We start from the raw sequence: 13,681 nt of genomic DNA on the forward strand, positions 1-13,681 counted from the left end.
CATAAATAGTGTTATAAGCACAGAGCAAAACATTCCCTTAGCTCGAGTAAATTCTATTAGGCAGGAAATTCTCCTGTTATACAGAGGTCATATTTTCGACATTTCCGTAACGTGATATGTATCACAAGGAACTCTTGCTACATTATGAAATGTCACAAATTTCACCCCACTGTGTGACATTTAAATATCAGTAACCTACAGTATTTATATCAATATTTTCTTTCTATATTATGAATAAACTGTTTATTTTTTTTCCAAATGTTCTAACTATCCCCTGAGATCAGCATTCTTGTGAATCTTTAAGGCTATTTCCGCATGTCTGGTTGGTTGCTCTTATAATAGATTAATAAGGTTAGATATCTTGAACCATTTTAAAGAACAAATCCACTCTGTTGCCACTATAAATCAACTGAAATGTCAAAAACTCATACATAGAGTTTTCGTGTATTTGTGCAATGATGCCGATGTCTGAAATGACTGTACTGTATCCGTGCAAACAGGTAAAATGTCTCCTGTTCAAATGAGTAGAGGCTCCTTTTTATCTGTGTGATGCCTTTTGATCTCAATGCCTAGTTTTGCCAGATGTGTACCAGGCTTAACGTCACAAACGCTTTGCGAAATCAGACCTAGAATTTAATGTGATCCTGAGCATTTGAACGCATAGTAGATTGAAAGTCAATGTCTGATCATGTATAAATAGTTCCTTACAATTCCTCATTATCATGGATTCATCTTAATGTTCTGAATGTCCAAAAATGTTTCATTTTTCTTACTTTTGACTCTTAGGTATTGTACACAGAGATCTGAAACTGGAAAACATCTTGGTGAAAAGTAATGATAATGCAGATGACAATGACCTAAAACTAAATATCAAAGTAAGTGATGCCTCCTTGGTTATCTAACAGTATATAGAGTACTGTGATGAAGCACAATATCTGGCTTCATCCTTACTTGCTTTCTGTTTTAGCCACTAAGAGACATGATCTGAGTGTGATCTGTTGTTTGTTTCACACCGTCTCAGCTTCACACTTTCTTGTAGCCAAATCACTGTTGGAGTAATCATACGGTCAGTAAATATACTCAGGCTCTAGTCCTCGGCCATTTCAGCCGTAAGGTATTGAGTCAAAGGACCCGGGTTCACATCCCTGGCAGGGCAAAACTTTAGACAAGTTTCTTACTCCACACGCCTCTGTTACCTAGCAGTATGTAGGAACTCGGTTGTTGGTTGATTGCCATATGGCTTTCCGGGGGTAATAACCTCTTAAAAAAATGTGGTCACTCAATCCACAACTGTTTGCGGAACACTGCTGTGCGCAATTGGCTGCCCTGTTTCGCCCACAAAATACACGGTCACTACACTTCACAGTATATTCTGTGAAGCGCTTTGAGATATCTCAACGATGTAATAACACGCTACAACAATTGCAAAGATTACTATTGTTATTAAATATTTAAAGTAGCCACTGCAGGGGTGAGTTGCTTTCTGGTTCAAATCAAATTGTTAACAATTTGCTGATTCAAATTATAATTTCATTCGATTTCTCATAAGAGCAATGAAATCTGCAAAGTTCTTGTTGGAAAATTTATGTCTATCCCCGAAACAAAATTCTCCAGAACGACATTGCTACTTGGGCACTGAAGAAGATGCAGGTGAAGGTTATGATTATAAGTACAGCTAAGGGGCTTCTGTTCTTGTGCAAATGTGCTATTTTCAGTGCTACAGTGCCTCAGGCATTTGCAACATGAATATTAAACAGAGAGGTAATGGCATCTGTGTCATTCTCATCGCCATGAAGAAAGTCAGGAAAACGGCATAAGTGGTAGATTGAACAACTTGGCAAAATAAACTTTGTCTTGGCATCTGCCACAAGCTGGTAGCATAAAACTATATAAATCAATTTATTTTTGATCAATACTTGTCTTGAGCTCTACCCAAAGGTGCCTAAAGCCACCACATAATGTGAATCATAGCTGCACAGATCTGGGAAGTTTGATTCCCCATTCGGCATTGATCTCAGTCAGGGCGGCAAAAGAGAGGGAATTAGTTATCACATTTTAAAGTGAATGTTCGCAAATGTTGTTTGTTTTTCACTTCACAGGTGACTGACTTCGGCTTATCTGTTTTAAGGGATGGCGCTGGTGTTGGGGGGAAATCAATGCTGCAGGACACATGTGGCACACCTTTGTATATGGGTAAACTTCAGCCTCTTTGCTCAGATGAAATAGATGCAATCAAAGAACTGCATCAACGTTGTTTTTAAAATGGTTTTTCTTTTAAAGTTACGTCACTGAAAATTTTAATTCCTCTCTCTCTCTCTCTCTCCAGCCCCAGAAATTATGAATAACTACGACTACAGCCAGCAATGTGACATTTGGAGTATTGGTATTATTATGTACACTCTGTACGTATTCGTTTAGTTACTGCTGCTGCGCCGAATATTAAAACTGTGCACTGCTTCTGAAAATTAATAAGAAGCCTTAAGAAAAACTATTTTACACAAGTGAAATAGATTCAAAGCATCCTGTACTGTGAATAATTATGAATGACTAGATGATTACATGGGCCCTCACTTTATTCTTGCAACATACTTTTACAGTGATGAAAGTTAATGCTCGATTATCACTCGAAGTGACTGCCTAATTGGGGCATGTGTAGAAGAAGAAATTAAAAGCCAAACGGTTCTATTTCACAAAAACTTATACGTACTGATGTGAAATTCACAGTGTCGTTGTCAAATTTCATTCTAATAAGTGTTCATCTTTTTAAAATTATACTTTAGCTAATAAATGGGTCTGTCAGTGATGGATAGAGGAACGGGCGCAAAAGTGATGCTTTTATTCTATGAAAGTTCAGGGTCTGATTTGCCAATTATCCAACCTAGGTCTTACGTACTGATCCATCATTCTTCCCACAAATTACAGTTACCAGCACCAACTAACTGTAAAGGTGAAACAAATCCAATTGAAAGGAAGTACCCTTGGCACCAACTCTTCCCCTAACCAGAGATAGTTTTATGTTTGTCTCACTCGGCTGGCTAGACAAAATGTCTCAACGACACATGTTAACTGATGTGGTTGCGATTACAGGAACACAAGATATTGCGTTTGATGAAGTGGACCCTTAAGCAATGCTGGAAATAATTTGAATATTACAATATAATAATAATAATAATTTAGTCACTCAATCCACGACTATTTGTGGAACATTACTGTGCGCAATTGGCTGCCGCGTTTCGCCCACAAAACACACAGTCACCACACGTTACAGTATATTCTGTGAAGTGCTTTGAGGCGTCTCGGAGACCTGATAAGGTGCTATATCAAGGGTTATTATTATTATTGTGACTGCGGTTAATATCATAAGTTCAGCATAGGCCCCTGTTTTCATTTACCTATTGCAACACTTTGGAGAGGCAGTTATTGATTAAGTGTTCCATTTGAACACATCTTCCTATAATAATTATTTTATTTTGTTTTATCACCGGTTTTCATCAGCAACAACTCCTAGGGTAGTGTTGTAAGGGATTCCCAACACAGTAGTAAGCCCTTCTACACCCTCCCTTAAGACTACTTGTTTCATGTCATTTCAAAGAATTAATGCGTAAGGTTTTGTTTTGGTTGTTAATATGTCAGCTAGCTGCCATGGGAATCTTGTTGAGCCCCCATATATACACAAAGGAGGCTCTTCTGAAGTGTTTCAGGAAACACTCCTGTTTGGATGAGTGATTGTGTATTAGTTCCAGGTGTGTACTACATAAAACAATATTAATTCAGGAGAGAAACTGACATCCAGTACTGTATGAACAATTAAATCATTATACTCGTGTGACACCTCTGAGTGGTCTAACCATGCAGTTAAAAGCTGTGTTTATCTATGAGTGTGTTTGCACAAAATGGTTTCTGACTCTTTCATTTTTCAGAATCAAAGTAATCTCCAAACTCTTTGCCTGGTGTTGTTTTGTTATCAGTAATCTGGTACTGAATTACTGCAAGAAATCCAGCACCACATTCACATCCCAACAACAGGGTAGTCTGATTCCTCTGGAATTGATGGACCTGTTCACTTCCTCTTCCAAAAATAATGCTGGTCTCAGCTTGTTTGCATGTTATGTCCACTCCAGTGGATATAATGTGAATGGAATCTGGTGAATCATGTTACCGGGGTGAGGTATATCATTAATAATAATACTCCGTGCATTTGATATAGCGCCTTATCACGTTGTTGAGACGTCTCAAAGAGCTTTACGGAATATACTGTGAATTAACTATACTCTGTGGACGAAATGCGACAGCCAATTGCACACAGCAGTGTCCCGCAAATAGTTGAGAATTTATTTTTAAGGGATTATTACCCCCAGAAAGTGATCTGCCAATTGACCAACAACCGGGTTCCTACTTAAAGTGCTATGACAAATAGAATGATTACTAATATTATTATTATTATTATAAAATAACCACGCCAGAAAGAGAAAATGTTGACTTAATCCATGTTAATGGTTTGGTCGGTTCTCTAATTGAAATGTCCTGGCATGAGTTGGATCACAATCTGCCACCGCCCATTGCAGGATGAATCCGAGAGCTGAAGGTGAAGTGACTTTTGACGTGTTTCTTATTTGACTTTGTATGTACTGCAGGTTGTGTGGCCAAGCCCCGTTCACAGCTAAATCTCAGGAAAAACTTTATGAAGAAATAAGAAAAGGGGAACTGGATTTTTCTCATTCTTGTCTGAAGTCCATTAGCGAGAGTGGTAAGATCATGAAATACATTACGTCATAAAATCCTGAACAAGGAAATGATCATGGACCTGTTAGAATTCTCTAACCTGTTGTGCTTTTTCTTTCTATATTATGAATACACTTCCTGGCAAACTGTTTATTCTTTCCAGGGCTTCTATTCCTGAGTTCAGCATTCTTTAAGGCTAATTCCACAGGTTTAGTTGGTTGCTCTTACAATCGTTTAATGAGGTTAGATATCATGAACCATTTTAAAGAACACATCCACTCTGCTGCCACTATGAATCAACTGAAATGTCAAATACTCATATACAGGGCTTTTTGAGCAATTGAGCAATGATGTTGATGTCAGAAATGGACGCATAATATGAAGAAGGTGAAATAGTTTGTCTTCCAAAACATATTTTATTCTCTCCCTCACTATTGTTTTGCTTTCTTGGTTAATCTGTGATTATATTCTGGATTTACCCTTTCTATATTTTAAATACCTTAATGAAAACTCGTCCCACAAAATGCAAAATGCTTTGAGACCTCTCGACAATGTGATACCATGTGATAAAGCGCTATATCAAGTGCTAGGATGATTATTATTATCATCATCATCATCACCTGAGATATTTTTTCTCTGGGACCTTATTAGCTCCACAGGTATGATAAGTAAACTTACAAGTGAATGTCGTCGACCTCTCAAGGATACAGAACAAGACAACTCCAGAACTGCCAGGACTCCTAATAGGGATGTGCTGTGGGCCTGTAGCTATTACACTGTCAAGACACTGTACCACAATGGGTATATTATATTTATTTGTCACATTATTTCTATTTCTTACAGCTCACTGTGTTTTAAAGGGACTGCTGATAGTGGATCCAGCCCACAGAATGACAGCTAGTGAACTACTAGATCACCATTGGATAACTGTAAGCAATAACAAATAAATTATTATTTTAAAACAATCAATTAATTGTAATTCTACAGGATGTTCAATTGACATTTGCCAGTAATCACACGTATTAGATAGTGATACATCCTTAATACCAAGGGCTTGGCTCTCACCATTTTCAGGTTGCATGTGATATACATGTTTGCTTTAGTAAATATTCAACTCCATCTCCAGCTGTATAGTTTAGATCTGGATAATAATAATAATAATAATAATAATAATAATGGTTGCATTTGATATAGCGCATTATCAAGTCTTTGAGACATCTGAAAGTGCTTCACTGAATATATTATAAAGTGTCGTGACTGTGTATTTTGTGAACAAAACGCCTCGCACACGCGAGTCTCATTTGGAATATATTTATTCCGTTACAACATTGTTCATATTACCAATTGAATTTGATTCAGCAACAGCAGCAAATTACTTTAAGCAGACTTAAAAGACAGCTTAACGGAATCGCGTTAGAATTCCAGTTGATCCCGGGGATTCTGCTCCAGAAATGAATGGAGTTTGTGTGGGTTGGCATGATGTAATCCCTCTGACTCGCTCCCTCTCTCACCTTGTTCAGGGTCCATCTCAAGACGTACCTCTTTGACAGCACTTTCGTTCATATCTCCACTGCCCAATTCAAACTCGGGTGCCCAGTCAGCTGTGTTAATCACTTTGAGATGCCGAGCCTTCATGACGGGGACTATATAAATGTGTATTGTGTAAAGCAGCAAATTTAACAATACTTTATTGCTTTAGGGAGAACCGAGCAGCAGAGAACGGCCTAAGAATGTATTGGAAATGATGAAGCAATGGAAACAGGAAATCAGTCGGGAGAATGAGGAAGGCCAGGATCAAGAGAACGGAGTCAGTGAAGAGAAAGACAATTTGACCATTTCAAAAGCAGATCCTGAGACAAACATCTGCTCAAAGAAGCTAGCCACATCTGTTGCAAAGGTAAGCAGTTTGATATCATTTACACACTGTCCTATTAAGGAAAAGAGCATGAATTTGTATGTACATGCATACACATATAATAGTAAAATAACAATAATAAATCGGCCACGACTGTTTGTGGGATATTGCTGTGCGCAAATCGGCTGCCATGTTTCGCCCACACAATATACAGCCAATTCACTTTACAGTATAGTCTGTGAGACGTCTCAAAGATGTTATAAGGCACTATATCAAATGAAAGTATTGTTATTATATAGACATACAATATGACTTCGATAGTAGACTTCCTTTCATGGAGTACTTGTTTTCTTATTTCTCCCCCAGCCCAGTGTCCTTACTTTTATGAAGGGCGCAATATAAATGCAAGTTGTTGTTGCTGTTGTTTTAGGCTGCCATAATTCAGACTGACCTGCTATGTCCAGTAAAGACCAGGGAAGATCATCATGTTATTATATCACTGCTAAATTGTATGGTGGAAGGTTGGAGGATTCTTAAAGATGCAGTCCTTTGGATCCAACATTTAAACCTAGATCGCAATTGCCTGTTCTGGTGGATGTTAAACAACCAATAATGCAATACAGAAAGAGAAGGCGGTTTGCCCACATGCCCTCCAGTTAAATTGATCATTTACCTTCTGGTTATTTGTGAGCTATTGCTTTGTGCAAAATAGCTACTGTAGTTACCTGTAAAGACATAGTCACTAGATGTCACAGTAATTACTGTGAGGTGCTTTGAGACATTTCAACGTGATAAGGCACTACATCAAAGGCACGGATTATTATAATAAATTACATGCGGCAAGACACATGTGTACTGCATTCTGCACTGAAACACTTTGCACTGAACAAATGGCACAAAATGCCTGCTAATGTGTACTAATCAGCCTTTCTCATGATTATACCTCATTGTGTATGCAGACAGCGACTGCAATGTGGGATTAATTTAGCAGTCACCTGGGGAAGAATGTTCCTCCATGAATAACAGGGAGAAATTCATGCCCAGATTAAGACACATATTTCCCTGTCGTGAAGTGTAGCATGAAAAATATCTGCAGTGAATTATTTTGCAGCCACCGTACACATTTAATGCAACCCTTGTTTAAACTATTCAGTTTGATTGAGAAACTCTGTCAGACCTATTGTTGTCTCAAGGTAAATTTATATCATATACTGACCTAACATGTTGAAAAGCAATTGCAGGTGATTACATTAATAAAGAGAAGTGTCACATATTTAATGGCTCTAGATGTTGCAGAACCTAATCTTGTCATACCATTTGTTTGCTATGTTTTCATGATGTCTTTCAAGTGTTAAGATATTCTAAGCATTTGCTGCAGTATTCGTACCTCTCTCACATTATCTGTTGCATCCTCAAGTAAACCATTCAGTTCTATTGAAAGTGGATGAATTCAGTCTGTAAATGTAAACTCTCAGGAGTTTCACAGATTTTGTATGATTTTATGCATTTCTCCCGTATTTGAAGACGAAGGCAACAGCTAATTTGCACAAAGCAATGGCCCACAAATAACCAAGAGGTATAGCCAACAATTCCCCCAAGTAAAATTGGTCATTCAAGTGGCTGTTTGTGAGATATTGACATGTGCAAATGATGCCCAATTTGCCTTCAAATACATTCCACAATAAATCCTATGAGATGCTTTGACACGTACTTCTGACATGAAAGTTGCTATACCTAATATAAGGAATATTGGATATTAGTATGTGGATGGGTGACTATTATAAGGAAGATTTAGCATTCAAGATGCTTTGGAAAAATTCAGAAGGAGTGGCGGATGGAGTTTATTGTAGATAAATGCCAAGTATTGAATTTAGGAATGGGAAAGTAAGTATGTTCGCAGTTAAAGGAAAGGGTACATGGCATTACCTTCCAGGGAAAATTACTTGATGTGAGTATTCATTATGAGGGTGTCTAGTCAAGGTGAGGCTGTTAACAACAGGCAATCAGATTTTAGGCTGCATCTAAATAATATTTGATTTCTGTCCATCTGAAAATATGAAGATCACAAGATTGGTTTTATTGAAGATCTTTGACAATATACAAATGAACTTGATAATGTTTATCAAAGAGCAGAATTCCTCCCCACTCTCACAGACTTAGAATGGGAGCAGAATAGATCTAAACGTCTTAGTTCTATGGCAAGTTATCAAACCAGTCATCCTACCATACAATGTCATGTTAGAGGTATTCTTATTGCAACTTTAAAACTTCAGAATTTGCAATAAAATTATGTTTGCTGCAGAGACTACTTTTGCTATGAAATTTAGTCAGGATAGATGTCTGCAAATGTATAATTACATTTGTAAACATTGATAATAGTTCTTTTAAAACGAAAAGGTGCCCTAGCCCTAAAATTATTTGACGATTAGAAATATAACTACATTTTAAAACCATATTTTTAGTTTGATGTTTGAAGATGTTTTCATGAACCAGTGTCACCTATTGGCAGAAGTTATAACCCTAACCCGGTTGTTAGTCGATTGGCGGATGGCTTTTCTATGGGTAATAATCCGTAAAAACATTTTTGTAAAAATAATTTGGTCACTCAATCCACGCCTGTTTGTGGGACGCTGCTGTGCGCAATTGACTGCCGCGTCTTGTCCACAAAATATACAGTCAATTCACTTTACAGTATATTCTGTAAAGCACTTTGAGACGTCACGAAGACGTGATAAGACAATATATCAAATGTAAGGATTATTATTATCATTAAATCAGTGTTTACTGATTTCAAGGCTTGAGAATGGACAGTATCTCCCTGTTAGGCTTATTGGCACTTTCACAAACGAGCACACATTATACCGGCCCATTAAACCTGAGACCGCATGCGTTCACACTGCCACTTGTAATTTTCCACACAGCTGCCCAGCTGTTGCTAAGTACAGTACCATTTTAAATACACTTTCCAACTTGCTTTAAATTGCTGAGTCCCACTTAAGAACTGATTACTTTTTTTTGGCCAAGAATGAATTGACACAAAGGGACATTAAAAAATAAATACGTTTTGCTTCCACATAATTATTTTTTCTCAAAATAGATCCTTCTTTAACAACTTAGTGCAGAGCTCAAATCCCAGCAGAGTGTTGGCCAGCCTGATCTGTACTGTTTTATAAATTAAACCATTTAACTCCTGATCACTAATCAACATTGAGAGGCCGCTAATAAATAACACAGACGCAAAAAGTGGTCAATTTAAATTCAGTTCAGAAACACCCAAAATCAATCCAATTTGATATCTCTACCGGATGATTAAACTTGCTTTTCTTGATCTACTTATTTTGTTGTGTTCCATCGATTTCAATAAAGATTGTCGGCATGTTACTTAAGAAATGATTTACATTTAATTTAGTTGAATTTAATTTTTAAAACCCCAGTTCGTCTGCTATTTAGAATTAAAGCCAGGGCTAATTTGCTTCATTACGTCAATCGGTTTCAGAACTAAAATAAATACTTTAATAGAAATACCGAGTTTATGAAGGTTGTAGGTATGACTACTCATCTGTCCTAAATTAGGTATAAATCCTGATATGTCCTGATTTAGTTCCTCTCATTATTCGGGAAATTTGCTTCAGTTCTTGTTTCATATTTGGGACATCCTCCCGACGTGAAAAGCGCTATATCAAATGCAAAGATTATTATTATTATATTTCTCACCCAATATTAATTTGAGTCTTTGAAACTCTTTATATGGTCCATCGAAAAAGTGTCTTGAAGGCCTATGTCCCTTCTAATGTTTTATGAATCCCACATTAAGTAAATGTATGAAGGAAAATCTCTGCGACTGAAATGTCTAACATTTGGACCGACTTCATGCCTATGTTTAGCAAGTAATTCAGCACCGGACAAAACAAAAGGCTGTTGAAAGTGTGACACTTTCCAAAAGTGTGATTTTTTTTCCAAAAAGTATAACAGACTGCTTTAACTTGAGAACAATTATCAATAGACTGTGTGTGTGTACTTTCAGTCAACAGGTGCGTGTGGACAGAAACGGTACTCCTTTGACAGTGCACCTTTAAGGATAACAGCTGCTTCGAAACAAGCCTCAGCCTCGAACAGGAAAGCGAGAAGGAAGTCTGAATCTGCGGCTAATTCAAGACTATTTAAATTGTCCGGGCCCAATCCTCTGGTTAAAAGATGACATGTGTATAATTGGTAAAATGTACCGACAGGTTCCTCGGAGAACAGTTTTCCAAGATGAAAACATTATTTAAAAGGATTTGGCAGCATTATTTTAGTACTGAATTGTTAGGATTATCAACTCGAGGTATCTTTCTGTGACAAATTTCTATCTCCGCATACAACTCTTTCTAACACAAGAGATTGATGCATACGGTTCTTTTCCTCTCATCGTTTGCAGCTGACTTCTCAGCTGCCGCATGAGAGAACCTTCAATTCCCTACGTGGTAGTTTTGTTTGTCGATAAGCAGTTCACCATCTTGTGTGTCGTCCTGGTGTAACCTACCTCAATTGATCCAAACACTTTGTCACCTCTTCCCCCCCCACCCCCCCCAACATCCAATTTGGTTCCCCGCTACCAGTGTCATAAACACCTTTACAACAACTTGTTGGGAGCCCTGTAGCTCAGTGGTTAGAGCACTCGCCTCACAAGCGAGAGACCTGGGTTCGATTCCCGGGCAGGGCGAAACGTTAAGCAAGTTTCCTTACTCCACACGCCTCTGTTTGCCCAGCGGTAAGTAGGAACCCGGTTGTCAGTCGATTGGCGGATTGCTTTTCCTTGGGTAATAATCCCTTCAATAAATAAATAATAATAATTTGGTCACTCAATTCACGATTGTTTGTGGGCCACAGCTGTGCGCACAAGGCTGCCGCGTTTCGCCCACAAAATATACAGTAAATTCACTTTACAGTGTATCCTGTGAAGAGCTTTGAAACGTCTCGAACACATGATAAGGTGTTATATCAAATGCAAGGATTATTATTAACTTTGCTATGCTACATCACCATTGTACCTTCCCATACATCTTTTGAGTAAGTATTGAAATCCTCTGCAGTCTACGTGCAAGGGTTTGACACAACCAAAGAAAGAATGATTATTGTTTGTCATTTGGTGAGTTTGTATGTTGTAAAGTAACTATTACCTGGAAGGATATTTAAGCATCATTTATATACTGTTAACTATATTTGTTTCAATTTTTGTAATATTGAGCATTGAATCTTAAAAACTAAGTTTCCATTATATTTATATATCTGTTTAACTATTCACTGTCAATAAAATGGAAATAGTACTGGAGTTCCACAGGAACAATGTATATAAAGTTAATCAAAGTAATGGTTTCTTGAATTATTTTACAATATTCTTCTCTCCAACATGCAAAGTCACCGTGAAATTCGAAAGAGGTACATGATCATTTCACACCAGAGATAAGATAGAAAGAACTCAATTATTTTAGGAAATAATATCTTGGGATACAGTATATATTTTGGGACACGACATGTGCAAGCATCTGCCAAGATGGTGGAAGGTCAATCGGATGGACTTCTTTCGTTTAGTAATTCTTATCTTCTCGCATTTTCGTCGCACCCTATACTTCGGAACTTCTTAAAGAATTTTACAGTAACTGTCAGGTTGCCCCACTGTACCTCTGTAACTTCCTCAACCCAGAACTGCCTCAGCTCAATGGGCATTGACCTGCTTCAGCTCAATGGGCATTGACCTGCTTCAGCTCAATGGGCATTGACCTGCTTCAGCTCAATGGGCATTGACCTGCTTGACGTTCCCCTACATGGATGCTCTTCATTCAGGCTTTCAGCACTTTGGTCCCCACTCTCTAGAATTCCATCGGGCTTCATACCGCAGTCCCTCCGCCTCGCCCCTTCCCTCGCCTCTTTCAAGACCCATCTCAAGACCCTCCTCTTTGACCGTGCTTTCAATCACCATTCTTGCCCTCTCCGCCCTCCACCCTCCCCAATCCCGACCCCCAGCTCAGGTCAGAAACACTGACCGTCCAGGGCCTTGGGAATGTAATTTCCACAGCTTCTCTTTAGGAAGCATTTATGAAGCATGGTTCTTTTGGGTCCCAAAAATATATTGGCAGAAATCAAGAGTTAATTTCCTGAGAAATGAACAGAATAAGTGTGCCAGTTAGACAAAAGCATGCTGTGCGCAATTGGCTGCTGCGTTTTGCCCACAAAAATATAGTCAATTCACTTTACAGTGAATTCTGTGAAGCGCTTTGAGATGTCTCAACGACGTGATAAGGCGCTACATCAAATGCAAGGATGATTATTATTGAATAAATTCCACATGAACAATTAAATAATATGAGAATTTTATTTAAAGACACTACACTGGTGCCTTCCAATAGTCAAAAGTGGAGCATAATTGAATAATCAAGATACGTAGTCAATATAAATGCAGAAGCTGTTTGTAGTTTAACTGTCTATACACAAAGGGTTACAAAGAAACGGAAAGGAAACACTTCTTGTTATCAACGTAAAACTTTTGCTCATTATATTCCAGTTCAAGGGCAATTTTTTACACTCCAGTAACATTTCTGAAACAATGAAAGCAGATAAAACATGAATCGTCAAAATGTTTAAAAACAGAGGCGAATCGGAATATCAAAGTGAATCGAAAACTTGTGTTATGTTAAGAAATAATATTGTTATTATTATAACAGTAGAAATGCTGAAAAAGCAAAAAAAAACTATATGCATTTTTCTCTATTTTAAAAAACGAAACAAAAATGCATTCAACATAACATTATTTGTCCAAAATTGGTCACTCAATCCACAGCTGTTTGTGGGGACGCTGCTGTACGCAATTGGCTGCCGCGTTTCGTCCACAAAATATACAGTCAATTCACTTTACAGTATATTCTGTGAAGCGCTTTGAGACGTCTCGAAGACGGGATAAGGCGCTGTATCAAACGCAAGGATTATTATTATTATAAGAGAGAGGGAAGATGGTGATAGGATTTCAGACCTCAATCACGTCATTAGGTTTACCTCTTGTACAAGTTGTTTCAGGTCCACAAAATTGGGTTGCATTCTTCCTCTAACCCACTGAGGTGGAAATTCATT

At 37.8% G+C, this 13,681-nt stretch overlaps 1 protein-coding gene and 1 non-coding gene across 3 annotated transcripts in view; both read left to right on the forward strand.

Annotated features, from left to right (window-relative positions):
* LOC103185547 (serine/threonine-protein kinase 33) overlaps positions 1-11,163 on the forward strand; it is a 54,595-nt gene extending 43,432 nt beyond the window's left edge. For both annotated transcript variants that reach the window (XM_007904108.2, XM_042335541.1), the window contains exons 7-13: positions 787-875; positions 2,100-2,193; positions 2,327-2,402; positions 4,635-4,747; positions 5,566-5,651; positions 6,422-6,619; positions 10,602-11,163. In XM_007904108.2, coding sequence (XP_007902299.1) covers positions 787-875; positions 2,100-2,193; positions 2,327-2,402; positions 4,635-4,747; positions 5,566-5,651; positions 6,422-6,619; positions 10,602-10,775 — 830 coding nt within the window. In that variant the 3' untranslated portion in view covers positions 10,776-11,163. The remainder of the gene's footprint in view (positions 1-786; positions 876-2,099; positions 2,194-2,326; positions 2,403-4,634; positions 4,748-5,565; positions 5,652-6,421; positions 6,620-10,601) is intronic.
* A 44-nt stretch (positions 11,164-11,207) lies between these two features.
* trnav-cac lies at positions 11,208-11,280 on the forward strand. The gene has a single exon. It is a non-coding gene; the product is annotated as a tRNA-Val (tRNA).
* Positions 11,281-13,681: the final 2,401 nt, after the last annotated feature.

Source organism: Callorhinchus milii, unplaced genomic scaffold, assembly GCF_018977255.1.
Source record: "Callorhinchus milii isolate IMCB2004 unplaced genomic scaffold, IMCB_Cmil_1.0 Scaffold5, whole genome shotgun sequence".
NCBI classification, from domain to species: domain Eukaryota; kingdom Metazoa; phylum Chordata; class Chondrichthyes; order Chimaeriformes; family Callorhinchidae; genus Callorhinchus; species Callorhinchus milii.